Raw genomic sequence first — 27,292 nt, 5'->3', positions numbered from 1 at the left:
AATACTCTAAACTTTATAATCTCTCCTCAGTAAGTAAGGCCAGCTAGTAACCTACTGCACCAAACCATTTTGTCCAACGTAAAAAAAGAATGTACAATAGCTAAACCGGCTCACCTAAACCGGGTACAGTCCCATCCGGTTCTCAACTAAATGCTAATGTATTTCTCAGCTAATGCTAATTGGATATGATTCTTCAAAAACTTCGAACCGGCGATGGCAGACCGGCGGTCTCCATCTCCGATTCTTTCTTCCGACGCATCTCCAAGACTTTACGGTGGTTATTGGAGTGCAGCTCCAGGGAGAAAGTCGGGCTGCAAGCGGGTCGGTACTCGGGCAAGAGCCGGCCCGATTTGTACCTCACCCCACATGCGTTGCACAGAGTCTTCGAACCATGTGGGCCGGCCCGCCACTGTGGGGTCTTTGTCACCCCACAGTGGCTACACCTCCTCGCCTGAGAGACCACGCCTGCGGCGGGGGGCTCCGCGTGTTTTTTCCCCTGCTTCTTGGCGAGCGGCTTTCCCAAGAAATGCTTCGGGGGTGGAAACGACGTCGTGGAGTGGGTGGAGGATGAAGATGAGGTGGAGGATTCTGTCAGTGAAGGGGACAAGACGGGCCAAACCCGAACTCCAGTCCGGGCCCTCTTCGTCCGGGCTTTCGTCTGAACCGGAGTCTTGAAACAGCTGGCCTTCTGTGCAGCCGCCGCCGGCGCAGACAGATGCTCCGCCGAACCGTGAGGCCATTTTCCGGCAACAGAGTAATCCGAAAACGAGTCCTCTATGAATTGGGATAACCATTCCAAACTCTCCAAACCTTCCGCCTACAAAAATAGGGAAAAAAAAACAATCTTTTTCAGTTTTCTTCATCCTCAAAATGTTTCATCTTACATCAATATCCACAAAATTGGCTTCGGGACTACCGCAACACTCGGCAGCTCACTGCAGGGAAGAGACCCAAAATCGCCATTTCCGGCGAGAAGAAGCTTTTCAGGTGCAGCTACTTTTTCTTCAGAAACAGACCCTGTTCCCTTCTGGTCCTGTTCCTGTTCCTTCTCCTCCGGTTCTCCCTCTGAGAACGACCCATTCGAAAAGTCCAGAAGCTCGTCAACGAACAAGTCGTCCCCTGTAACGCCGTTCACACCCCACACATCATCCCCCAAAGGCGCCGCCGCCGCCGGCCCGAACCCGCTCTTCAAGGCCCCTAGCTCACACTCCATTCCTACAAACAAAAACCCACATGCAGATAAGAAAAAAAATGCACATGAAATCTCTCCTTCCTATAGAAAAAACAGTGAATAATTTAGATATTCATCACCTGAAACAAAAGGTGAACGACTGGAGAGAAGAATGAGAAAAAACTGTTGAATTTGAAGAGAGTACTGTGGTGGAGAAGAAGAAGAAGAAGAAGAAAGAAATGGGAAAAGCGGATTATAAATCCAGCTTCTTAATTATTACACAGTAGGAAAAAATAATTATAATTTAGAAAAAAATATATAAAGAAAAAAGCGCCTGTTTCATTTCTTTTCCTCTTCTTCTTTATTCTACTTTTATTGATTTTATCTCTACTCTTATTTTTGTTTTGTTTACCAATTATATATATTTATTAAATATTTTGTAATTTATATATGAGATTTCAAATCATTGGTTTGATTTTCATGATATATAGCAACTATACATAGGGCATGGTTTTTAAAATATAAATAATAATTTAACGAGGCGGCTACTAATTTATTCGAATATCAGATTATAGCCCTTTTGGATTCAAGGCATCGAATTGCATAATCCTTCATTTAATGATTTTTGCAATGTAAAAGAATGATAATCGTTGTGTATTACGATATTAAATGTTGACTAATTAATAATTGGTAAATTGTACTTACTTTGAAGGAAATCAACTTTTTATGTTAAAATATTGACTTGTATGATTGGCAAATTATATTTAATTCTTATTTCTTGTATAGTTAATTTTGAAATTTGAATTCGAATTTAAAAAATGGAATCACTCGTTTGACTAATGTGTGTGAGTTCACCGGTGGCATTGATAGGTGGACATTCTTTAAAGTGGCCGAGGATTCTTGTGCTTTCCCGCTCTGGCTTTTTTAATTTTGCACACATAATTCTCGAGATTTCCTACTCAGGATCTAGAAGGAAGACATAATGATAATATAATGACGATGACCTATTATATTTGATTTAAAATGAAACTGTTAATACATGCATTCATTATTAATGTATATATAAATTTTACGCATTAATTATATTATTGCATTTTAAGTATTTTTTAACGGATGTCTTGATCGAATGATTCAAAACGCTACAAACCATGTCTATATCTTTGCATTCATTTTCACTCAACTAATGTGATTTTTTTTTTTTATCAAACTTTCTTAAAAAAATGATCCTTTATCTATTTTTGGATGCAAGTGTGACACCTGATGAAGTATAATCGAATCTTGCTCTAACATGTAAACCCTGGGTGTTGTACGTACGTAGCGCCACGTTATGTAAGTTGAGTATAGAAAATACAACATGTCAATCATATCAAAAAACAAACAGTGACATGTGTTTAATTTCACCGAACATATGTCATTAATAGTCTCGCGTGTCCTAACAGTCAGGTGCATGCGCATAATGTGTGTATTATAATGATCGAATAACATATTTAGGTAATGTTTTGCACGTGTGTAATAATTATTGATTTGTATTTTGTTTGATCATTAATATATTTTTTAAAAAACTTTCTCAATTTAGTAGGTAGTTCTTATCTTATAGACTTAAGCTAATGTCGAAAATTCACAATATATAGTTAGAAGAAAAACATATTTTCAGTTGGAATGTACTTTTTGCATTTTCAAATATACAGAACATATTCAACTATAAATGCATGTGGGAGGTATCATTTTCCCCACCCTTTCTCCCCAGTCATGAGTCTTGCACCATTTATTTTATTCATTAATACACATGTTTGTTGGTGCAGTTGGCAATGGAAGTTCACACACACATACATATAATATATATCAACCATCGTTGAGATCTATTTTGATGATATAAAAGTAAGTTCATTGAGGAAGGAAAATATCTAATTAGAAAGAAATTTGAGATTTTTGTCATGGAAATATATATATACATAGGCACGAGAAGAGAACTAGAAAGCTTATGATCGACGAAGAAGATAAACAATGAAGAGAAGTTTAAGGTAGTGTTTGCATTCTATAAAAATAAATGATCATGAATTTTTTTTTGCTAAGAAAAATCCATTTAGAGGAGGTAAATACTCACAAAGATATAAGATAGAGTATACAAATCATTAATATGCAAGGAGACTGGGTGACTTGGAGATTTTTTTAGTTACTTTTGATTTGATAAGTTATTCAGTTTAGTTCATTCGGATGCAGGGGCGGATAGAGGGGGTGAGCCCAGGCCTGCCTTTAGACCATATTGGATATATACTTTATTTTTAAAAAAATCATTTATATCTCCAGCCCAAATTGATTAAGCCCGGCTCATATTTATGTATTAATTTTGATATATTCTATGAATTTTATTGATACATTGATTTTTCAAAAATTTTAACCACCTATTTCGATGAATTTTATTGATACATTGATTTTTTCAAAAATCTTAGTCACCCCTTCATTTATTTCTGGCTCCGCCTCTGTTCGGATGATATGAATATTTATTTATAAGTAACATTGTAATTTTGGTTATTTAAATTGTCAAATTTCAGCATTAGCCAATATCTTTAATTTTTTTGCAATTTAAGTCGTTTTTCCACAATAATGATGTGTGGCACTATAAATGTCAATGTCATATCAGTGGCAAATCAGATAACATTTTCAAATAATAATAATACCAAAAACAATAACAATAACAACAACAACAACGATGACGGTGATGATAGTAGAATAAAACTAAAATTTGACCACACAGGTCAATTATAAGAATTTATAGCATAAAAGCGATAAATCACACACAACTTCAACAAAATAATGTATATGGTTTATATCCACGACCCGTTCTACAAACTTCGGACAATCATGTTGGGGTACAAAAATTATCCATACTGAGTAGAGCGATCAAACCATATTGTTTGGTCTGCTATGTCGTTTAAATACCACTAGCTATAACTTTTGATAAAGCGGCAAGTGTTCGATCCTACATTGGTATCAGAACTAAGGTCATGGGTTCGAGTCTCATTGATCGCAATGAGTGTAATTATTGAGAGGGAGTTAATGTACAATAATTGTCTCTGCGAGCGATTGAACCATAGTGTTTGGGTTGATGTGCGCTGTAAAATATTTGAGTTGAACTATTTTCACCATATGTAACTTTTTGATAAAGAAACAAACGTTAGGTCTTACAAATCACATATGCAACACTTTTATTTCTTTTGCGTTCACTGGAATATTACTCGAATATTCAGATCACTCGCAGACTTTATACCCTCAAAATTATTTTGCGATGCCCAATAATTTTCTAATAATAGAATATTTTGTTGTGTATCCCTTATTGATATGCGGCAACTGAAAGCTACCTAAATTTATAGGTTTCCTCTCTTTGGCCAACAAAAACCTCACTCTACCTCAAATTGCAGATGTATTTATGAAATACTAAACATTTTCAAATTTTCTTATCAAATAATAATATAATAGATATTAAATAATCTTACACGTCTAAATTTATATATGGTATATAATTAAATGCACCAAATCTCAAATATATATATAATATTTCCTGCTCACGTATTATACATTTGAGGAAGTAAAAACCACCTGTTTCATCATAATCTCGTCTTATATATGTCACATTATTTCATATATATAGGGAATAGAACGTGTGACCAAGCGAGAAAAGAAACATTTGGAAAGATTTATATCAAGTCTTCTAAAAAGAGATAATCTTTCAATTCAAGAATTCGTTGTGTACTGTAAGTTAAGTGGCCAAACCAAATCAAGCACCTCTGATCCCTGATAATGGAGCATGATTAACTATGTCGATATTGTATATAACTGTTGTAATATAAACACCAGAGAACAACCGATCCACAGAAAATACTAATCACACAGCCGCAAGAGAAAATGCACAATCTCAGAATAAAGAACTCACGCAGAAATAAGAACAAGAACACAGAGAATTACTTGGTTCGGATTATCAAATCCTATATTCCAGGTTCTGGGATTCTTCCCATATTCACTATCACAAACCAGTGTTCCAATCGTTACAACTCTCAATTAATCACAACTCACGCTTTTGAGAGTTGTATCTGTCAAATACAATTTGAATCAAAGCCACCGAGATACAATCTCCAAGTTTCCAGCTCTATCTTGATCTGCCTTTTAGCCAAGCTCTTGCATGTTGTGATTCAGAGAATACGATTATCGAGAGAATTGAATAGCATTCGAAGCCCTCTTCTTGATTTTTAACTTTTTTCTTGTAAGCTCGATATCAACCCCCTTTAAACTTAATCATGCTAACTAACGGCCCATAACTAACAAACCCTTTAATCATAGCCGTTAGATCAAGTTTTAACTCAAGAGTTGATCTAGACAGTCCAAAGCAACTAATGCAAGTCAACAGAAAAGTCTTCACAAATCTCCACCTTTGACTGATTTGTTTGCTTTGTGAATTCCACGAGAACCCAGTGTTAAACTAAACTTACTCCACAACTTTGAGCTTCCTTAATGCATGATTAAGTTTGCTCACAGGCACCACCTTTGTCAAAATATCAGCTGGATTGATCAAAGTGTCAATCTTTTGGACTTCAATCAAGCCTCTTGATATGATATCCCTCACAAAATGCAATCTAACATCTATATGCTTTGTCCTTTCATGAAAGACAGAATTTTTGGATAAATGTATTGCACTTTGTGAGTCACAAAAAATGATGACACCTTTCTGTTCCATACCCATTTCATTAACAAAACCAGTGATCCAAAGACCTTCTTTTACAGCTTCAGTTAGGCTAATGCACTCGGCTTCAGTAATGGATAAAGCAACCACATTTTGTAAGTTTGATTTCCAACTAACCACTTTGCCTCCAACAGTAAACACATAACCTGAAATTGATCTCCTCTTGTCTAGATCAGCAGCGTAATCAGAGTCACAAAAACCAGTGACTGCACATGTGTTTGACATAGACCTAGAGTACTGTAATGTCAGCTTTGAAGTTCCCTTTAAGTACCTTAGAAGCCATTGAACTGCCTTCCAATGATCTCTGCTTGGTTTACTCCTGAACCTACTCACAAGACTTAAACCATAAGTGATGTCTGGTCGAGTAGATATCATCAAGTATATTATATTTCCCACTGCATTTGAATAAGAAACCTTCTTCATATGAATCTCCTCTAATTCCTCTTGTTCTCTTTGGACTGACTTCAATTTGAAGTGAGCACCAATAGGTGTGCTAACTTCCTTAGCTTCTGCCATCTTGAAGAGTTTAAGTACTTTATTTATATACTTTTCTTGAGACAAAGACAAAATTCTCAGCTTCCTATCTCTCCTTATCTCTATTCCTAAAATTTGTTTTGTTGTCCCAAGGTCCTTCATTTCAAATTCAGAATTAAGTTGATCTTTTAGGTTCTGAATTTCCTTAAAGTCTCTACATGCAATAAGCATGTCATCCACATAAATCAACAGATATATGTAAGACTGATTTTGTAACTTCCTGAAGTATACACAGCTGTCATACTTTGATCTCATGTATCCTTGGTGTAGCATGAAGTCATCAAAACGCTTATATCACTGTCTATGTGACTGCTTTAGACCATAAAGTGACTTTTGCAGCAAACAAACTTGTCCAGCTTGTGAATTACTTTCAAAACCTTTTGGTTGAGTCATCATGATCTTTTCTTCAAGATTTCCATGTAGAAAAGCTGTTTTAACATCCAATTGTTCAAGTTCCAGGTCTTGTATCGCTGTGATTGCTAACAAGATCCTAATGGAAGAATGTTTCACCACATGAGAGAACACTTCATGATAATCAATCCCTTCCAACTGTGAGAACCCTTTTGCAACTAACCGAGCTTTGAACCTTGGACCTTCAACTCCTGGGACTCCTGGTTTCCTTTTAAATATCCATTTACAGCTTATCACCCTTTTGTCCTTTGGTTTATCAACCAATGTCCATGTATTGTTTTTGATCAATGATCTGTATTCATCTTGCATGGATTTTAGCCAATGAGCACTATCTCTACACTTCATTGCCTCTTCAAATGATGTTGGTTCCTCCAATTCTATCAGGTCTGCCAAATTCAAGGCAAAAGCAGTATACTCAGAAGATGCAAATCTAGATGGCAGCTTTATTTCTCTTCTGATCCTGTCTTTAGTCAGCATATAATCATCTAGATTCTGATCTTGACTATTATCCACACCATGTTCTTCTTTATTTATGTCCTCTGCATCAGTGTCTTGGTGTGAAGACTGATCTTCTGCATTGCTTATTTCATAAAAGTCTTCTGGTATATTAAGATCAGCTCCACCTTCTTCCATATTATTTTCCTTTCCTTTAATTTTTGACTGAGAGTTTTCCTGAAAATTCTGCTCAGCTTGTTTGGAGCTGGCTGATTAGTTTTATAAAACTCAGATTCATTAAAAATAACATCCCTACTTATGATGCACTTAAGCTCATCTAAAAGCCACACCTTATAGCCCTTTACTCCAGTAGGATAGCCCAGAAAAATACCCTTCTTAGCTCTAGGATTAAGCTTACCTTGATTAGCATGAATGTATACTACACAACCAAATGCTTTAAGATGTTTATAGTTTGGTTTTATACTGGACCATTTTTCTTCTGGAACCTTAAATTCAATGGCAGAGGAAGGTGATAGATTAATCAAATAACAGGCAGTAAAGGCTGCCTCTGCCCAAAATTTAGGTGGAAGTCCACTCTCACTAAGCATGCACCTTACTTTGTTCATGATAGTTCTATTCATGCGTTCTGCCACACCATTTTGTTGTGGTGTATAAGTACATGTCCTATGTCTAGCAATGTCATTCTTAGCACAAAATTCATCAAACTCATGGTTGCAAAATTCCAACCCATTGTCTGTTCTTAGAGTTTTAATTTTATTTCCAGATTGATTCTCAACTAAAGTTTTCCATTCCATAAATTTACTAAAAGCTTGATCTTTTGTTTTTAAGAAGTAAATCCAAACTTTTCTGGAATAGTCATCAATCAAAGATATAAAATATTGACATTTAGAGAGTGATAAAGGTACCTTAGAGGAGCCCCAAAGATCTGCGTGTATATATTCTAGTGGAGATTTTGTTTTGTGAGTTGATGTGTTGAACCTCAGCCTATGTGTCTTGCCAAGAACACAGTTCTCACAAAATTCTAGCTTGCTGATCTGCTTGGATTCCAGAAGGCCTTGTTTAGATAGCTCCTGTAGACCCATTAGACTCATATGTCCGAGTCTCTGATGCCAAAGAAGTGTACTGTTCTTATCTGATGTGATTACATGGGTTTCTGATGACAAGGTGGATCCTTGAAGGACATAGAGGCCCTGCTTTAGAATTGCTTTCATAATAACCAGTGAACCTTTTACTACTTTGAGAGTGTCACCTTGTGCTTTGTAGCTTAGACCCTTCTGATCTAAGGTGCCTAAAGAGATTAAGTTCATCTTTAGGTCAGGTATGTACCTCACATCTGATAAGATTTTCACTGATCCATCCCACATTTTTAGCTTCACTGATCCAACACCTTGAATTTTACATGATTCATTATTTCCCAGTAGTACATAACCTGTTTTTGTCTCTTGAAAATCTGAGAACCAGTCCCTTCTAGGAGACATATGATAAGTACATCCTGAGTCTAGAACCCATTCTTCTTTAGGGTCATCAGTAGAGACTGTTAGGACCTCAGCTTCCTCATATTCTTCTAACACATTTGCTGCATCAGTAGCAGGGGATGTTTCCTGTCCTTGATTATTTTTTCTTAAAGGGCAAAATCTTCTTATATGACCTTCCTTCTTACAAGACCAGCATGTTCTCTTTGGTCTTGACTTTGATCTCGATCTTGATCTCCATCTATTATTCGAACTCTTCCTCTCAACAGATCTTCCTCTCACATTTAGACCTTCACCAGCAGGCTTTTGAAGTTTACCATTTGCTTTTAAATCCAATTCTTTAGAGTAGGCAGCCCCTGTCACTTCTTCAAGTGTGAGAGTTTCCCTGCCATACTTCAATGTATCCCTCAATTGGTCATAGTCTTTTGGTAGAGAGTTCAGTAAGAAGATTGCTTGATCTTCTTCATCAATCTGTACATCCATGTTTTCAAGATCTGATAGCAGCTTAGTGAACTCATCAACATTCTCATCACTTGATTTGTTTTCATCCATCTTAAAGCTGTAAAATTTCTGTTTCAGATATATTCGATTCGGCAAAGCTTTTTTCATGTATAATTGCTCCAGCTACATATCAGCTGCAGTCTTTTCCCTTACAACTTTCCTGAGAATTTGATCACTCAAGCTCAGGATAATTGTATTTCTTGCCTTCTTCAATATATCTGGTTTGTTTTATGTGGTACTTGTGATTTTAGATTCGCCTTGCAGAGCCTCATCTAAACCTAGATTGCCTAGATGAGCTACCATCTTTTCCCTCCAAAGATTGAAGTCATTCTTCCCATCAAACATCTCCACCTCAAATCTTGACGCGGGCATTGCTAAAGAATATCCCTGGCCAGTAGACATCCTTATCCCGAAGTCCTCAAGAAAATAAGAGGTTGAAGATTTTTCCAGTAAATGAGAAGAAAATAAATCGGCAAGATCAAACCCTCTTTGTGCCCAAGATCAGAATCTTGGGCTCGATACCACTTGTTGTAATATAAACACCAGAGAACAACCGATCCACAGAAAATACTAATCACACAGCCGCAAGAGAAAATGCACAATCTCATAATAAAGAACTCACGCAGAAATAAGAACAAGAACACAGAAAATTACTTGGTTCGGATTATCAAATCCTGCATCCAAGGTTCTGGGATTCTTCCCATATAAATTCACTATCACAAATCAGTGTTCCAATCGTTACAACTCTCAATTAATCACAACTCACGCTTTTGACAGCTGTATCTGTCGAATACAATTTGAATCAAAGCCACCGAGATACAATCTCCAAGTTTCCAGCTCTATCTTGATCTGCCTTTTAGCCAAGCTCTTGTTGTGATTCAGAGAATACGATTATCGAGAGAATTGAATAGCATTCGAAGCCCTCAACAGAAAAGTCTTCACAATAACTATACACATGCATGACTGTACGTGTCTAGTATTTTATTGTCGACTCAATCGACATGTCTATGAGTTATATTATAGGAGTACGTTATTAACTAAATTTTTCCTCAATCCATACGTTGATTATCTTGAACACACCATATTAAATTATTAATCACGGACAGAGATACATGCTAAATTAGCGTCATCAAAATTAAACCTCGTGAAATGGTCCAGAGTCTCAAAAGTTGCAGAAAAATGCAAGAACTCACACAATGACGAGCAAATAAATGCTTGTCATTCTACTTACTTTGGTTGTCTTAGAAAGCACATGCATTATGCATGCTATGATGAATTTCTCACTCAATTTTGGACATGTAACGCTCTAACATCATATGAACCTCAGTCTAATCACTATTAATTAAGAGCGTCTGGCTCGTGTAATGCGAGATCTGCATCTTCCAACAATTTGCATGTTTGACTACTAAACAAAATTTATGAAATTTGGACATACTTTATAACCGATCAAAATTGGTCTCACCTAACCATTATCCATGCATGGGCGGTTATAGATATTATAATATTCCACGTTGTTCTAATGAATAAGTGATCCTGGTGTGATTCGATCCTACAGAAAGGACACTAGCCTCTGTACGTAGTATATATATAAGGTCATAATTGACCTAATTTTACATGGGCTCCATATGTAAGCACTTGGGGTCCACGCGAAATGCATGTATGCTCATTTGTTGGCCACACAACTACCCTCCGGGTAATATCCCACTGTAGTATCGACTTTCTCCCTGATGTGATCGATCTGATGAGGACAAGAAATCAAATCAAATAAACGATTTCTCACATGCTATCATGTTTGTCAATCAAAAAACTTTAAGTTTGAAGATCGTGAAATTTATGACGTTACGCAATGTAAAAAGTGAAAGGATGAAGAATTATATCATCAAGTTTATATATCAAAGAAATTCTAGACTATATATGTGCCTCGTGTTTATTTTGTTGAATATTGTACAAGGCCTCATGATTGATGTTCATATTATGTACCATACTTTGTTCTAAGCTCATATTGCATTGTTAACTTAATTATGAATTTCACACACACACACACACACATGTATCTATATATAAAAACTTGGAACAATTTTGTAAGGGTTCGTTAATTATAGTCAATAAAATTGTGAGATTTTTCACCAAATTTGAGAGTTTTATCTCGTGTTCTTGAGTGTATGGAACTTAGCAAGGTGTGACTCTTGTCATGCACATAACTTGACTTATAATCCTCGTGTGTGTGATGCATGTGGTGTCCACAAATTGATCATATCCATAATAATTGGTCGAGATCCATTTTCAACACGTGACTTTAGCTTTTGCTTTGTTATAACTTATAAGTAATGAGTCGATGCGCAATTTCATACACCAAGGTTCTTGTCTCATCAGTTGTAGGCAATGGGTCAAGGTGAAATTTATGTATGGAGGTTCTTGCTTGGATAAGCTACTCGTTAGAGTTTTTTTTAAAAAATATATATCATGTTTGTTGAGTCATTTTTATTCGTCTGTCTTGTTTCAAAAATATTTATTTATTTATTTATTTTGTGTTTTATTTCGTGTCTTGCTTGATTTTCAAGTCCTAGGCAAAAAAAAAAAAGTTTCAAAATACAATTCTCATGTACCATTCATTCCACCAAATGATGTACATGATCAGAGTCGTATCAGATAGTTCGCACCAACACGGATTATGCACACTGAGTCTCATATATATACCATTATTTATTATTGTTTTAAAAAAATATATACGATAGTAGATTTGAAAGAATTTGACGTCTCAATAGAAAAAATATTAAATTAAATTTAAAGGAAAGAATCTTGCAAGGAATTCATATTCTTTTCATGATTAATAGAAGAGGGCCGGGATCATGGTGGCTGCACATCCCGTCCAAATTATCTACTATCAAAATTATTTATTAAATACAAGAGTAAAAAGAACTCAGATTCAACACTAAAACACAAGTAATAAAAATAAAATAAAATCAACCGAAGAGTATCAAAATTGCAAGAAAATATTATAAAAAAATTTAAAGAAAGCCGTTCTCGATTCTATATCAAATTAAATAAAACTTGCGATATAAGCCAAGTCAATAGTTTAATATTTATTGTAATATATTACAAACGTATTATTTTATGCCTTAATTTAAGGTTTATTCAACATTATATTGGATGTATCTAACATATTATGCATATACTAGTTTGAATTGTAAAATTTGGAAATACATAGGGTGCGTTTGGTATCTGAGATGAGATAATTGAAGGATTGATAATTTAGGGAGTTGATATTTACACTCCATTTTGTGTTATCTACACTCTATTTTGTGTTATCTACACTTCACTTCATGTGTAAAATATTTATTCAATTTACTCACAAGTGGAGTGAAAATAACAAAAATATTTACACTCCATTTTGTGTTATCTACACTTTATTTTGTGTTATCTATACTCCACTTCATGTGTAAAATATTTATTCAATTTACTCACAAGTGGAGTGCAAATAACAAAAAATGGAGTGTAAATATCAACTCCCCTTTACTTTAATCTTATGTTAATTGAGTAACACTCCTGTGAGACAGTCTCATTCGTGAGACGGGTCAACCCTACCCATATTTATAATAATAAGTAATACTTTTGGCATAAAATGTAATACTTTTTAATGGATAACCCATATAAAAAACCCGTCTAAAAAAAAATCTTTGAAACTGTCTCATATATAGAAGTTTTTGTCCATAATCTGTTAATCATATTTTTGGGCTGGTAAAATTTGGCGTACGCACATTTTATTCCTAATAATACGACAACATACAATTATGTATACAGATTGATAAAATATATGAATTCTTTTAATTTAGATTCCATCTTATTTCAGAGTCATATAGATCACCATTCTCACAAAATATCGAAGTGAATTTCAAATTCATTTGTTATTGACATCCTGACATACATGCTCGGTCGCTGTACAAATCAAACTTCATAATTTAAAGTAAAATCTATATGCTAAAAGTAATTAGAAAATTAACAGAGTTAAGTTTGGCAAAGTGCTTGTAATCTGCAGTGCTAAAAGCATACTATATATATTTGGTCAATTCTTGTGTTTTTCTACTTTTTTACTGTGAAGATGATTCAGACAATTTTTGCTGAAAGATTCCTGAAACTGCAAACTATTCTTTTCGTGCTGTGCATGTCAAAGAATCTAGAATTAATTGTACGTACAACCTCAACCCCTCTTTTCCAGACATGACATTATGTCAATTTTTATTTATATAAAATATTTAAATAAATTAAAATTGAATGTTAAATAAAATATTATATATAAAGTTATTTCACTCGTCCAACGATCGGCTCATCACTCAAGTGTGCATTAATTTCATTGAATTGTGGAGATAGTAGATCGTTTTTTCATTAATTACATGATAAGTCCTATGGTTTTATAGATTAAAAAAATAAACATGATTAGTGATCATTTTTTTTATTATTATTAGAATGAAAACAAAATATGAGATATCCTTTGGTGTCATGCACTTACCAATTTATTGTCCACTTTTGGTGTACATTAATTGAGATACGGTTTGATGATAAATGATATAAATATGATACAAATATGATAAAATAGGAATGAGTAATCTATAAAGATGAATAATAGATTGATTTGTATGTTTTTAATTTTGTAGGATTATCATGTTTATTATTAATTATATAATATCTTAAATCCATTGTCAATTGCAAACTTCGAATAACAAAATTGTTATATTTATAAAATTTCACTTATATCAAGTTAATCATATTTTCATCAATCATCACATGAACTAAAAATGATGGTCTCATCCAACCAATATGCAATGACTTCATCGACCATATGATGAAATTAAGTTAAAGAAAAAATGACAAAAATAAGAGATGCATAAAAATTCATGACTCATCGCATTTTCATCTATTAAGACTATTATATAAAACTATACCTGCTAAGTAATAATAAATAGTATGCTGAAATATTGTGGGGTATGTTTTGGGGTTGATCATATTGCTCCTCCTCAGGTCCTCCGCTCGTGTACATCTCTCGATTTAATCTTCGCATAAATGAATGAGCCTTTGACTCATGTGAAACGAGGTCCTAAAGATAGCTTTTTTATAAATAGTATTTTACTCTGTCGTTGTATATAGTCGAAAACTGCGTCGTTTTCTGAGAATTTAGTGAAAGTATGAACGGATCGTCAACTGCCCTTCAGCTACGCCCATTGCCTTCGTCATTTCTTCGGTTCGCGCGCTCCAATTTCTCCAGAGGTACACTACTCTTTCTTCTCAGATTTTCCCATTCTGAAAGTTTACAGCCCTTTCTTAACTCAATGTTTTTGTGTTAAATTGACGGTAAGATGCTGCGATCTTGATTCGCACAGGTGTAATTTTTTTGCCCCGAAAATATATGGTGAAACTCAGTTGTTGTTATAGCTGCGAACCGGAAAGAGATAGAAACTACGTCTCCAGGATGCCGGAAATGGGTTTTCAGCGGCGCTCGGTTTTAATTACAGCGGTAGCTTGTTTAGTGCTGCTGGGAAATTCTATTCCACAAGCCCTAGCTTCTAATTCTGCATCAGCCTTTGTGCAGAATGTCATATACTCTAACAAGATTGCAATTTTCTCCAAATCATACTGCCCGTAAGTCCTCCCACCCTGGCGCGCTAGCGGTGGTTGATACATTTCGTAAATTGGATGTTAAGAGTGATTTTTATTTTTTTGTCTCGATTTTAAAATGGAATGGTGCTGAGAACTGCTACTGCTAGTTGAATTCGAAGGGATCGGAGTTATTTTTGTAGATCTTCGCAGCGTGTTAAGATTGTATTATCGAGTGCGTGTGGGTGAAATTTAGGAAGAAGTGTGTTTCATTTCTAGGTTCGGTGCACTCATCATTAGATAGAAAAATTAATGAAGAAGCGTGTTCCGTTTCTTGGTTTGGTGTAACTGATCTTCTCCCTGTCACAGTTTTTTGTAATGGTTATTACAGACCAGACATTTCTGAATTTTCCTATAGGAACTGTATCGAGCAAGAAGTTATTGATGAGTAGGGTAAATTTTTAATTCCAATTTTTTTTCCTTACAATTTCTCTTCGTTATGCAAAGTTTCCCAATTACGTGAGAGACATGAAATGGAAACTTCAATATCTTCCAAGTTGTTTATTGACCTAAGCACAGCTTCCTCTCAATTGGAAAGTGAATGAATTTAGTGATCCACAGCTTAATATCAACTGCAATAGTTTATGGTACGACTAGAAAATGGCTGGGAACTGAGAGAGTACAGTGTTGTCGAGGCAGTTAAGACAGAAAGCGATAGGCGCCAAAAGGCGCGCTCAAGTGGTTTTGATACTAAATTTGATATGGTGTCATCGGTGATGGCTTGGTCTTATGGTACATTTTACAATGTTGGCTTTGGAGCATCTGAGCATGTGTGATTGCTGATAGATCTGGTGCTTCATCAATCATTAAAAAAAATCGTGTCGGAAACTGTTTTAACAAATTCTATTTTAGCTTCTACATGTTAAATTTATATATTGTAGTGCACAAATTTGGAAAATTTACTCCCAATCTGCAGATTTAAAGCATAGGAGTTGTTCTTATGTCCCAAAATGATCTATTCTCACTTCTTATCAAAAAAAAAATTATCTATTCTCACTTATGGTTGTTTTCTGAGATTAGATATTCCTCGAAGGCCAAGCGAATATTCCGTGAACTTGCTGAGCAGCCCTTTGTTGTGGAGCTTGATCTTCGAGGTATTGGTCACAATTATCCATTTTTTCTCTATTAACATGTGTTCACCAATCACCGATGAGATTTGCATGAGGTGGGTTCTTGCTTTCCGGTTGCTTCACAACAGGACTTGCAGTTGATTTTTTTTCCTTGATTACATGTAGATGATGGGTACGTAATTCAGGATGTTCTTTTGGATCTGGTTGGCCGACGAACTGTCCCGCAAGTATTTGTGAATGGCAAACACATTGGTGGCTCTGATGGTAGGATTCATTTTTATTTTAAAATGTTCTATACTATGAAGTACCCCCCAAAATATGATAATATCCTTTTTCCTGATCCAGTCAGTGCAGGAAATAATTAAAATTGTTTCTTTAAATGTTTTACGAAATAAGCTTTCACCAAAAATGTGAATATCTATTTAATATCTATTCAAATGAATTGAAATTCACTTTAGAATTCTTTGAAACTGAATGACATCGGTTTTTCTTTTATCTTCTACAATTTAGATCTCCAAGCAGCAGTTCGGAGTGGCCAACTGCAAAACCTTCTGAGCAGTGCTTGAGGAGACGTCTCCATGTGAGCTAACCTCGCATAAATGAAGCTTGAAGTTGATCTTTTTGGGAAGCTGAATATGACCTAGAAATTAAGAAAAATCTTTCACCTGGAATTTCATAATACTTTTCAAGGCAATGAAAATTTTTCAATGTATCAATTCCATGTTCATAATGTTGCAAGAGTTTATTCTAGGAACGCTATTTGCATCACACTGAGTTTGAGTGACACTGGTTGCCCTTGATGGTTTTGATGAATGTTGAAGTGCTCGTCGTGTAGAGATCCATTGAAACTCATGAACACAAGTGTTATATTGTCTTTGAAGGTAGTCTTTGTTAGCAATGTTAGATAATGTGACACTCATTATGTAGCTCAGGAAAAAAAGCCGTTCATGTGCGTGCGCTGGCAGTTGCCTGCACAAACATGAAGTTTTTATTTCAGACCCTTTAACAATGAACATTTCGGAGGCTAAGATTTTAGGCAGGTTCATTTGCAGCGTATTTTCTAAATGCCATTGGACTTTTCAGTTTTTTTTTCACAAAATGTCGCAAAATTTCAAAAATTTGTGAAGAAAAAGCTGATAAGTGTTTTCTAAAAACTCTCACAAACACTACCTTTATATACTGGAGTATGTGTTGATCCAAATAATATTAAAATTTTGCAAGCACCATAGTAGCAACATTAGAGGGTGCTTAGTCAATGAGATTCAAACTTCCTTCAAAAGATAGCAAGAAGTTATTCAATGCCACTGCGTATTTATATCACACAAAATTAAAATCTTGCAACTAAAATGAAATACAAAGTTTGTATTTCCTGTGTCATGATCGGTATAGATATACGGCATATATGGTTTCATAATAATGAAAACCAAAAGAAAATGGGAGCCCCAAAAATGTCTTCTCCTGTATAATCTGACAAAAATGGTGTAAGCTTCCGAAGGGATGAAATCTTGCCTCTGTAGAATTCTTTTCATACCCAGGTAGTAATATTCTTGCACTCTAATCAAGATGGAGATGCATAGGAGTCTGGTCGCCAATCAGATTTCTGCGCACTGAGTATCCCTTCTTGGTTTTTTGAGAAGGTTAAGTGGACCTCCCAATGCAGAGACTTCAACAAATTCTCCACTTCTCCAACTGTGCTGGACTCATCGCGCACGATCAGTTTGCCACCTGGTCTGACGATTCTGTCAATCTCTGCCATGACTCCCACAAGTTTACACCTGTAAGTGCCAGCTGAGTCAGTCGTCTTACCTACAGTTCGAGCAAATAATTGTAATATGAATATGAATTCTAAGATCTACCAGTACTACCTCTTTTTCAGTTTTGTGAAAAGATGATCAGCGTGTAGGAGATCATATGTTCTTGGATATGTGCTAAAGGATTCACACCAGTCATGATATATCCCAAAAAGACCGCGTTCGTAGATTATGGGAAGTGTATCCGCAGAATCTACATTCACCACATTCATAACCCATACTTTGAGGTCCTTCAGTGCTGCGGCAAACCTGTAAGCAATTCGCAGTGTCAGTTTTCGCTTGTGAATCCGTTTAATGACAATCTATAGTTTAGTAGTTATTGAGACAAGCTGATAACTGTGTTTAGTTACCCTCCATAAACTGCTCTCATGTCCATGACGTTTCTCACATTGGACCAGCTAATACCTAAACCGCTCATATATGAGTTGGTGACCACCTTCTTCCAGTGTTCATAGTCTGATGCAAAATCATCTGGAGCAGGCTTTCCGTAAATTCCCATTTGCGACTTATTTAGCCAGTATGGTGGTACTTGCAACCGCATAGGCCATTCTTTTGGCCATTGTGATCCTCTCTTGTCCTTTGCAATTGGAACCCTGTGCATGCATGGCTGCAAAGGTACGTACCTGAAAGATATCATCCTACTTGTTATCTGGATCCAAATTGCAGGGCAGAATAGAAGTTACAGTAAATATGTTGAAACAACAGAGGCCTCTGTCCGTACTGCTAATTTGCCTCTTCCAAGACCTGTAAGTGCTAAGGAGTTTTTTCCTTGGTAAAAATATGGATGGATGTTTGGTATCATAAAACAATTCTTAATAGAATTCATACCATTTCAAAGCTTATAAATTTACATTCAAAACCCAATCTTTTGCCACTTTAACTGGTTTTTATGGTAATCTGTCTCATGCAGCCAAATAAACTCGAACACAAACTTATTGCATGATTTGAAGCACAGATATACATTTTCCAATGTGAGAACATCCAATATGTTCCTCACTGAAAAATGATTAAATTTCCTACTGCACAAAGATTACAAGTTTTGGAATATTAAATGATAAGAAACCACAGAGACCTACCATGCTGCATTCGGATCATCATCATTTTTACACATTTGTGGTTCACTTTGCTCTCTTTTCTCATAGCAATCGTTTGAGGTTGGCTTCTGAAATATAGCAGCACCAATAGAATTTAGTTTATCTTTCCTAATTGTGACCATCTCCCAACACATGGCAGCTGTAAGGTTGGACATAGCTGCGAGGAAGAAAACATGTAATGGTATAGGTTAGCTCTATTAAAAAAAAAAATTAAGATACATAAATTCAAGATACCCACCTTTCCATATCATTACATCTTCCTCAAGTGTTTGATACACAGGAGTTGCTGACCAAACAAAATAACCTCCCGGCCTAAGCACCCGATTTAGTTCTAAAAGCAGAGTACCACCTGCATCAGAATCCAAATTTTCAGAATGGATAGTATTGTTTTAACTTTTTGCTGAAAGATGAAAAAATATTGATAAATAAAAATAATATGAAGTAGAGAACCATCTGCATGCCAAGGGACTCGGCAACGTGCACAGTGCACAATGTCAAATACGCTACTAGGAAATGGCAGTCTCTGAGAACCCATCACTGCAGATATTGCTGGTATTCCCCTTTCAAGGGCGAATTGGACTTGAGCCTCATGTTCATCTTTGGGGGCAAAAGAGATTGCAACTACATCTCTTTCAAAGAGATAACCTCCAAAGCTGGCCACTCCACAGCCAACATCCAATATAACTCGAGTGTGTTTTCCCCAAGCAATATTTGGCACTGCCTGCAACAAATTACATTTAGGATGTGTCTGGATGAATTCAATTTAGTGGATGTCAAATTATCTGTGATCAATTTAGTTTTTATTATAATGAATTTCAAACACTTCCAAATTGGCACCATTTATAATCCGTACTTCAAATACTTTGTAAATCAAATCCCTTCCTGCGAAAGAAAACCTTGTAAATTTCAAGAATCAGCCAAGAATTTGTCAGTTAGATAAGCAACTCACTCAATGGAGTCCACAATAACAGTTGGAGACGTAACTCATTCATCGGAGTCTACCATGGGCAGTATTTGTATTATGTCAAGAATGTAAGGCTCAGTACATGTATTGCATTTACAAATTATTATTGGTAAAATGTCTTACCTCTTGTATGAAATCAATATAATGCAATGCTCCATGAATGAATTGTGTTCCACCACCTGGGAAAGTGAGGAATTCTCCAGTTACCTTCACCCAATTCTGGTGCCCCTTCACTTTTGCCAGCAATGTGTGTGGTACATTATGGTACCATATCTGCCACCACCAGACATGCACACGCACTAAAAAGTGATAAGGATAATGATGGTAGAGGCAGTTTGCAGTAATTGTAGTATTGATTATAATATGATATGTACTAACTAGCAATGAATACCACAAGAATTTATAAGCATAAATGTTCTCTTTGTGACTACACCTTATCTCTGCTTTGAGGCCATGTAATTGGCGACTTGTACCCTTTTGGAAGGGGAACTAAGCAAGTAGGAGGCTCCTCAGGGCAATGCCTTTCACGATGTTGGTAGTGTTTCATGTTGTGTATTTTTGCTATTGCTTTCAGATTGTCCAAACACGGTATGTAATCTGCACCTGCTGATTCATTGCATAGCTGCCATGTATAACCGTAGATGCTGCTATCTTTTTCATTTGATCCAGTCTTTCGTCTTTCCTTTTGGTTCACTGACTGGTCTGCTTGAGTAAACCACGCCTTCTTGGATTCTACAGATTCTTTTGGTATCCCCGCGTTCTCCCCATTTGGAAATGTATTTTCATCATTTTTCTTGGTTACTTCTTGATTATTTTCTTGTGAATTAATATCTTGATTAGTTTCTTGAGCATTACTTTCATTTGATTCCTTCAAATCTGAGCCATCTTCAACTGAATTTACAGATGCCTCGTCATGTTGGATTTGATCATCGCTTATGGCCCCATTCGGATCTTTCTTTAACTGCTTTTCTCGTCGCTTTTGTTGCATTTGTGAATCTCCCTGCTGTTGATTGTTTCCTTTATCTGCTATCTCATGACTTTGTGCGACTTTTGAAGTATCATCAAAATGTGATCTGTCCTGTACTCTCTCGTCTTCTAAATCTTTCTTTTGCATGCTCGCATGATCATCATCATTTTTAACTTTCTTGCCTTCAAACTGTTGATTTTCTTCTTTCATTCGTACATCTTGTTGATTCTGAGTGCCTGTTTCCTGAGAAACTTGCGTCTCATATGCTATTTGGCTTTCTTGTTCTTCTACATGCTCTTTCCCCTCATGATCGTCAAGAACCTCGGTTTCCTCCTTGTCTTCTCCGGATTCGTTATTCGATGCATCAGAATCATCAGAAGTTGATGCAATATCCTTCTCGCTAGGCTCAACCGGTTTGATGACATCTTCAGGTAATTCACCAGGTACGTCTTCATGTACCAGTTCATCATCTTTCTTCGTGTTGTGCTTCGAGTGATGAGCTTGGGAGACGGATGCCATTTGCTGTTGCACTTTGTCGGTGGTGGTCCGAGAGGTGGATTTTGGTGGAGAAAAGGAATTCGATGCTAGAACCCATACTCCCAATACACACAATGCTACAAAGACTATGGTTGTGACTGTGGACGAATAAGACGTGCCTGAGGATCGCTTACTCCCACGTGGTTTACCCGTCGCCATATGAGACTTTATGATACAAAAAAACGGAATACAGACACTAACGAGAGGAAGTTGGTGACACAGATGAATTAATGGAAGTTGTGAGAGAGATCGGCAAGTTTTGTGGGTAAGAGAGGAGTGTGAAAGAAAGGCCAGCCTAAGATCCACAAGACAAGGACAACATTATGGTGCTTCCATGCAAAAATTAAAATAAATAATAACAATAATAACACCCACCAAGTGTGATAATACAAAACTCGGTACCGGGTTTTAGTTGTTTTTTTATTTTATTTTTCGTATCACTAAAACACGGTACTGGATTTTAGTGGTGAGGGACGAATTGGGCATCATTGGTTGGGCAGCTGAAAATTTCTCTCCATATATATATATATATATATATATATATATATATATATATATATTATTGTGTCTTATTTATCGTATTTGATTGTTAAGACAAAAAAAACTTCTATTGTAGCTTCGATAAAATTAATATTCATATGTGAAGAGTCAAATGTATGGTGCTCTGTTATATTGTGTATCCAACGTCTAGCAAATTCATACCAGTTATCACAAAAACTTATGTAATATTTTCTCGCTCAATTTTGTGTTATGGATCTCCGGCTCAATTCAACTTTTGCAAAAATATTACTTTTCACTATTAATATGAATTGGATCAATCTATCTTTTTTATATTTTATTTTTAAACAAATGGAAAAAATGTCACTCAAAACTCTTTAAAAGTTTAAAACGGTCATGATTGAATCATTAAGGACACGTAGAGTTGTTAGACGGGCCAACTCATGGCGGGACGGGTTAGCTCACCCAAAACCCATCGTTTGACAGGTCGAGGGCGGTTCCGCCCACCATTCCGACGGGCTGGAAATTTTCAACCTCAGCCCAAGGTAGGTTGTGGGTTAGGTGGACCGACCCGCAGGTTGGCTTACTACAAATTAAAAAAAAATCATTATAATTAATTATAAATTTTATTTAATAAATAAATATTAATAGAAACATATTAATAAAATTTTTAATTATTGATTTCATACGTGTAAATTTTATATAAAGTAATTAATACAAAAAAAATTCACAACTTTCATTAAAAAAAATACATATATCACGATAAAGTAATAATAATGATAATAATAATTCTCCAGGACTAAAACTGAAATGTGAAAACATAAAGGACCAAAATCGCAAAGTGACAAACATACAGGACTAAATTTGCAATTTTCCCTAAAAAAAAATACATTAGACATAAGGTAATTTTTGTAGTGTAATTAATTATGTGAAGTTAAGTGTATAAGTTTAAGTATGAATTATGCAATCAATGATTATTTTATCATTGGCATCAAACAATTTGACAATTGAAGGTTCTAGTGTTAATATCATCCAAAAAAATCGTAATCAAACTCTTTTTTGTTGTTGTTATACAATATTATAGATGTTTAGCTAACCGAGTAGCTCACATGTTAGCATGCTTTGATTTATCGTATGAGACAATATTAGATTGCATATATAGACTATTGCCCTTTGTTTTTGAGTTTTTTTGTAAAAAAAAAAATTGATGATTTTATGGGATGGTCATGGTAATGTAATGTTTTTCCAAAAAGCCAAAAAATAAAATAAAATAAAATACAGCCCCAAAAATGATTTCTAGGATTCTAAAAATTTTGGACAAAAAATATTTCGGGCCCTTCATGTGGTTGGATTTGCTAAACTAGACTAATATTTTTGGGCCTTTGCATCATGACATAGCCGCAGTAGAAAATAGTAGTACCAAGCTAAAACTATACAGTCTGTATTATTATATTTGGGCCTGCCTACAAAGTTGTGGCATAATATGTTTTCAGCTAAGTCTACGAAACTTGTAAAATAAGTAAACTGATTTGTTGAGTGTAGTCTTCTAAAGTTATCTTTAACGGTAGACATGCATCAATATATGTGAGATTTATTGATATTTCAGTAGATTTCATAGCTATTACTAAATAAATATCTTTAAAACAATATTCTATATATAATAAATCGGATTTTTTTTGGATTTCTTCCAATGTAGTTGGACTCGTCAGGTCCGTCGGATTTTGCTTATTTGGCATAAGATGTCGCCTACCTGATACCTATTCATTATCACGTGACATAATTTGAGTTCTGAATTAGCAAAATTAACAATAAAAAACTTAAAATATAAAATAAAAATACATGAATAATTTATTTCAAAAAATCTTCACACAAACAAAAACATAATTGAAGCGGCCGACCCCTATTTACCTCAACAAAAAAAATTTAAGTGGCTAAATTTTCTATCACATGACTTGGCAAAGCCATATGGATACACCACACCACCTTCCATTTACCTCATTGGTTCCGACTTCGCGGGACAACCTCAACTCACTTTTTTTTGTGATGCAAGTAATAATTCACGAAGTTAACTCTTTGGACTGGTTAGAGGAAAAATTGCTTACCCAAATCTTTAGGGACTTACCCAAATTATCTCTAATTTGATAACATCATGAATTTCTGGCTACATCAATATGCATGGAAATATATCTATATAAATAACTAAAACTTCCAATTTTATCATAATATTGGATAAATATTTCTCTTTATTACATGGGGTGCGGCTTTCGTTTTCACTTGGATAAGAACTCAAGCTTCTTTCATATTAGAAGAAGTTTATGCTATTACACGGTAAGTGAGATGACAACAAAGCTTTTCTGTGTATTTGAGTCTCTACTATTTGAGTTACGTTAATTACTGAAATATTTTGCTAACATTTTTCCAACAAACAAATAATATCACATAACTTTTAGGTTTGTATAGCAAAAATTGTTGGAAATAATCGATATATTTAATAGTAGAGATAGAGAGAGATGTGTAAAAAAAAAAAAAAAAAAAGAAGATCAGACTGTACATCTAGGATTAATAAAACAAACAGGTGATGCTACATGTACACGAAAGGTTGAACGTTAGGTTACACATTGCACTTGAAATTACATAATTATCCTTAATTTATTTTGGAAAAAGTTTTTTCAAATAAAATGGAAGGATAATTTTGTAATTTGACATGTAACAAAATTATGTTTTGATAAAAAAATGGTTAAAGAAACTGAAGGTGGATGAATGGAATATAAATGTGGAGGTGTTGCTTAGAGAGAAAAAGGGAAAGAGAATTAAGGAGTTGCGTTGCCTTTAAGGGCTGAGGCCATGGCGGCGTGGCAGACCTGTAATTCTGCCAACAAAAAAACACAGCCACAGAATTGAAGGGAAGGAACCCCAAATTTAATTTACTGTCTCCAAAGTCATTTCTTCTCTTCTCTTCTCTTCTCACCAAACAAAAAAGCCTGCACAAATCATCCCCTTTAATCTAAACTCTGCATTTATTGTTGCTAAATACCCACTTGGATCTTGGGAAATTCACATGCACAAAACTGATATATCATTTCTTTTTTCATTAGCAGTACGGTTGTTGATATATATATCTTTTCTTTTCTTTGTTCTTCCAAATCCCAGAATTTGTCTGGGTTTTGAAAGGTGAAAAAATACCCACTTTTCAAGGTACCCGAAAAGGGGTTTTCTGCGGAGGAAGAACAATTTAACGCGTGCCTTGTCGCGCATCGTGTCTTTTTTTTTTTTTTTTAAATAAAAAGTCTGCATTTTTCAGCTGTGCTGTGCTATGCTATGGACAATTGTCAGTCTCAAGAATTAATTATCCCTAAGAGATGGCTGGCTTTTTCTCACTAGGAGCCGGCGGAGGAGGAGGAGGAGGAGGAGGCCGGAGAGGATCAGGAACCACCAGCAACCCTGATGATCAAGATAATATCAACCACCACCCACCTTCTGGAATCAATCCGGAGAGCTGGTTTTTGTACAGAAACGAGGATATTTCCTTCAAGGGTACTGGTTTTGAGCTCTGGCAACCGCAGCCACAGCCGCAAGCGGCGGACTTGCTAGGAAACCCACATCACGATCTTTACGCCTCCGCTGGCGGGCTTGCCGTGGGGCCTAGTAGGGTAAGTGGGTTCAATGTGTCTGATCATGGATTCTTGACCATGAAAAGCAGCGGATCAGGTGGGGGACTCAGCTGTCAAGATTGTGGAAACCACGCTAAGAAAGATTGCGCTAACATGAGGTGCAGGACTTGCTGTAAAAATCGAGGGTTTCATTGCCAAACTCATGTGAAGAGTACTTGGGTACCCGCAGCAAAACGAAGAGAAAGACTACAACAACAGCAACAACAACAGATCAATCAGCAAGATCAAAATATTAATGCCTGCAGAGAAACTGCGAAAAGGCAAAGAGAAAACAAAATTCCTAGCGCACTTGTACCTCTTAGCACTTCAGGTAATAATATATAATTCAAGAAAAAATGAATCGGTGAAAGGTGGTGTGGGGTTGTTAATTCATTCATATCACATCCCATCATATATATCATGTTTTTATATATGAAAGAAAAGATTTTTAGTATATATCAGCCATCCTCACCACACATACCATAAAGGTTTCTCCTTTGCTGCTATTCTTTCTCTTTTTCTTTGCCTTCAATCAAGAAATTAAACTGTGTGGCCTGGTATAGTACTTTTGGCAAGGAAAACCCTATTCAACATGATCAAGATTCCCCTTTTTTTTTTTTTTTTTTTGCACTCAACAAATGAAACTTCAAAGTATATCTCACTCGATTACATGTGCACCTAGTGGTTTACACACTGTTAACTTTGTTTGCTGCGTGTGTTTTTTTCTAGGGTTGGAAGTGGGTAATTTCCCCGCGGAAGTGAGTTCACAGGCAGTTTTTCGGTGCGTGAGAGTGAGCGCCATTGATGAAGGCGAAGATCAGTATGCTTATCAAACTGAAGTCAACATCTCCGGCCATGTCTTCAAAGGGATTCTTTATGATCAAGGCGCTGATCACACCCATTACGCGGCGGCGGCGGCGGGGGAAACCACCGCCTCTTCCGGGGGTGGAAGTGGAACTGTCAGTCCAGCTGTAGGAGTACTTCAGCAACTTAACTTAACAACCGCCGCCACCTCCGCCGCGGCCTCCGGTGTTGGTGGTGGTGGTGTCCCGGCATCATCAACAGCATCACCTTTTCTTGACCCTTCTTTGTATTCATCTCCCATTAACAGCTTCTTGGCTGGTACGCAATTCTTCCCATCCCCAAGATCTTGAAATTCATGAGCAAGATTTAATCCCAAAAAAAAAAAAAAAAAAAAAAGTTAAGAAGAAGAAGAAGAAGCTCCCATTTCATTGCATTCTGTTAAAATTCAGAAACCAAAACTTAAATTTTATTATTATGGATGCGAAAAAGGATGTTTTAATTTGTTACTGTCATAAACCCCATTGAGGTAAGAAAAATAATTAATATAATACTGATCAAGAACAAGGACAAAAAAAGAGCATGAAATGCGGGGATATATGATTGATTGATTTTTTTTCCCCCTTCACACTGATTGATTTTAAGTTCAGATTTCGATGCATATTTTGCTTCAAGTCTTTTTTATTTTTATTTTTCATGAAATGAAATTATTATTAGCAAATTTTGTATATATACTAGGTTTTCATTAAGAAATATTAAAATGATTTCTGTGAGTTGAAAATGAGAGCTAATTAATCTGATCCAAGCAACTTCCACTATGTGATTATATATCGTCATGCACAATTGGAAAATGATGATCATAATTGTCTTTAAGAAAATATATATACCACCGTTATCGAAACATTTGGTTCGTGAAAGTGATTTGTTTCCTTTTCGTGATTGACGTCGGACCATTAGAAATTCTTTATTAC

General features: G+C 35.7%; 4 protein-coding genes across 4 annotated transcripts; 2 read left to right on the top strand and 2 right to left on the bottom strand.

Moving 5' to 3' along the window:
• Positions 1-1,458, bottom strand: LOC140866114 (GATA transcription factor 5-like). The gene is made up of 3 exons (XM_073271012.1): positions 1,312-1,458; positions 917-1,215; positions 1-817 (listed from the first exon to the last, which is right to left on the bottom strand). The coding sequence occupies exons 2-3, from the start codon at positions 1,211-1,213 to the stop codon at positions 194-196; spliced, it is 921 nt and encodes a 306-aa protein (XP_073127113.1). The 5' UTR covers positions 1,214-1,215; positions 1,312-1,458; the 3' UTR covers positions 1-193.
• A 12,975-nt stretch (positions 1,459-14,433) lies between these two features.
• Positions 14,434-16,993, top strand: LOC140866191 (glutaredoxin-C3-like). Its single transcript, XM_073271103.1, has 5 exons — positions 14,434-14,542; positions 14,656-14,914; positions 15,950-16,023; positions 16,165-16,263; positions 16,510-16,993. Exons 1-5 carry the CDS (start codon positions 14,461-14,463, stop codon positions 16,563-16,565), a joined length of 570 nt encoding a protein of 189 aa, XP_073127204.1. The 5' UTR covers positions 14,434-14,460; the 3' UTR covers positions 16,566-16,993.
• A 564-nt stretch (positions 16,994-17,557) lies between these two features.
• Positions 17,558-21,531, bottom strand: LOC140860893 (probable methyltransferase PMT27). Its single transcript, XM_073263892.1, has 8 exons — positions 20,302-21,531; positions 19,992-20,141; positions 19,355-19,625; positions 19,143-19,253; positions 18,887-19,061; positions 18,161-18,433; positions 17,865-18,059; positions 17,558-17,774 (listed from the first exon to the last, which is right to left on the bottom strand). Exons 1-8 carry the CDS (start codon positions 21,529-21,531, stop codon positions 17,558-17,560), a joined length of 2,622 nt encoding a protein of 873 aa, XP_073119993.1.
• Positions 21,532-24,700: 3,169 nt separating this feature from the next.
• LOC140866350 (protein EXPRESSION OF TERPENOIDS 1-like) lies at positions 24,701-26,806 on the top strand. Its single transcript, XM_073271329.1, has 2 exons — positions 24,701-25,851; positions 26,250-26,806. The coding sequence occupies exons 1-2, from the start codon at positions 25,230-25,232 to the stop codon at positions 26,672-26,674; spliced, it is 1,047 nt and encodes a 348-aa protein (XP_073127430.1). The 5' UTR covers positions 24,701-25,229; the 3' UTR covers positions 26,675-26,806.
• Positions 26,807-27,292: the final 486 nt, after the last annotated feature.

Source organism: Henckelia pumila, chromosome 4 (genome assembly GCF_033568475.1).
Source record: "Henckelia pumila isolate YLH828 chromosome 4, ASM3356847v2, whole genome shotgun sequence".
Lineage (NCBI taxonomy): Eukaryota > Viridiplantae > Streptophyta > Magnoliopsida > Lamiales > Gesneriaceae > Henckelia > Henckelia pumila.
Note: the sequence above shows the minus strand (reverse complement) of the source record. Positions and strands in the feature narration are given on the sequence as shown.

What these genes read in the sequence shown, in the direction of transcription:
- LOC140866114 (XM_073271012.1), bottom strand. Translation starts at nt 1,213, where the DNA reads ATGGAGTGTGAGCTAGGGGCCTTGAAGAGCGGGTTCGGGCCGGCGGCG. An exon ending in GTGAGCTGCCGAGTGTTGCG is followed by an intron (nt 818 to 916) that starts GTAGTCCCGAAG and finishes CTATTTTTGTAG; the next exon opens with GCGGAAGGTTTGGAGAGTTT.
- LOC140866191 (XM_073271103.1), top strand. Translation starts at nt 14,461, where the DNA reads ATGAACGGATCGTCAACTGCCCTTCAGCTACGCCCATTGCCTTCGTCA. An exon ending in GCGCTCCAATTTCTCCAGAG is followed by an intron (nt 14,543 to 14,655) that starts GTACACTACTCT and finishes TGATTCGCACAG; the next exon opens with GTGTAATTTTTTTGCCCCGA. An exon ending in TTCTCCAAATCATACTGCCC is followed by an intron (nt 14,915 to 15,949) that starts GTAAGTCCTCCC and finishes TTCTGAGATTAG; the next exon opens with ATATTCCTCGAAGGCCAAGC.
- LOC140860893 (XM_073263892.1), bottom strand. Translation starts at nt 21,531, where the DNA reads ATGGCGACGGGTAAACCACGTGGGAGTAAGCGATCCTCAGGCACGTCT. An exon ending in GATGATCCGAATGCAGCATG is followed by an intron (nt 18,434 to 18,886) that starts GTAGGTCTCTGT and finishes GATATCTTTCAG; the next exon opens with GTACGTACCTTTGCAGCCAT. An exon ending in ATGAGAGCAGTTTATGGAGG is followed by an intron (nt 18,060 to 18,160) that starts GTAACTAAACAC and finishes AATTGCTTACAG; the next exon opens with GTTTGCCGCAGCACTGAAGG.
- LOC140866350 (XM_073271329.1), top strand. Translation starts at nt 25,230, where the DNA reads ATGGCTGGCTTTTTCTCACTAGGAGCCGGCGGAGGAGGAGGAGGAGGA. An exon ending in TGTACCTCTTAGCACTTCAG is followed by an intron (nt 25,852 to 26,249) that starts GTAATAATATAT and finishes GTTTTTTTCTAG; the next exon opens with GGTTGGAAGTGGGTAATTTC.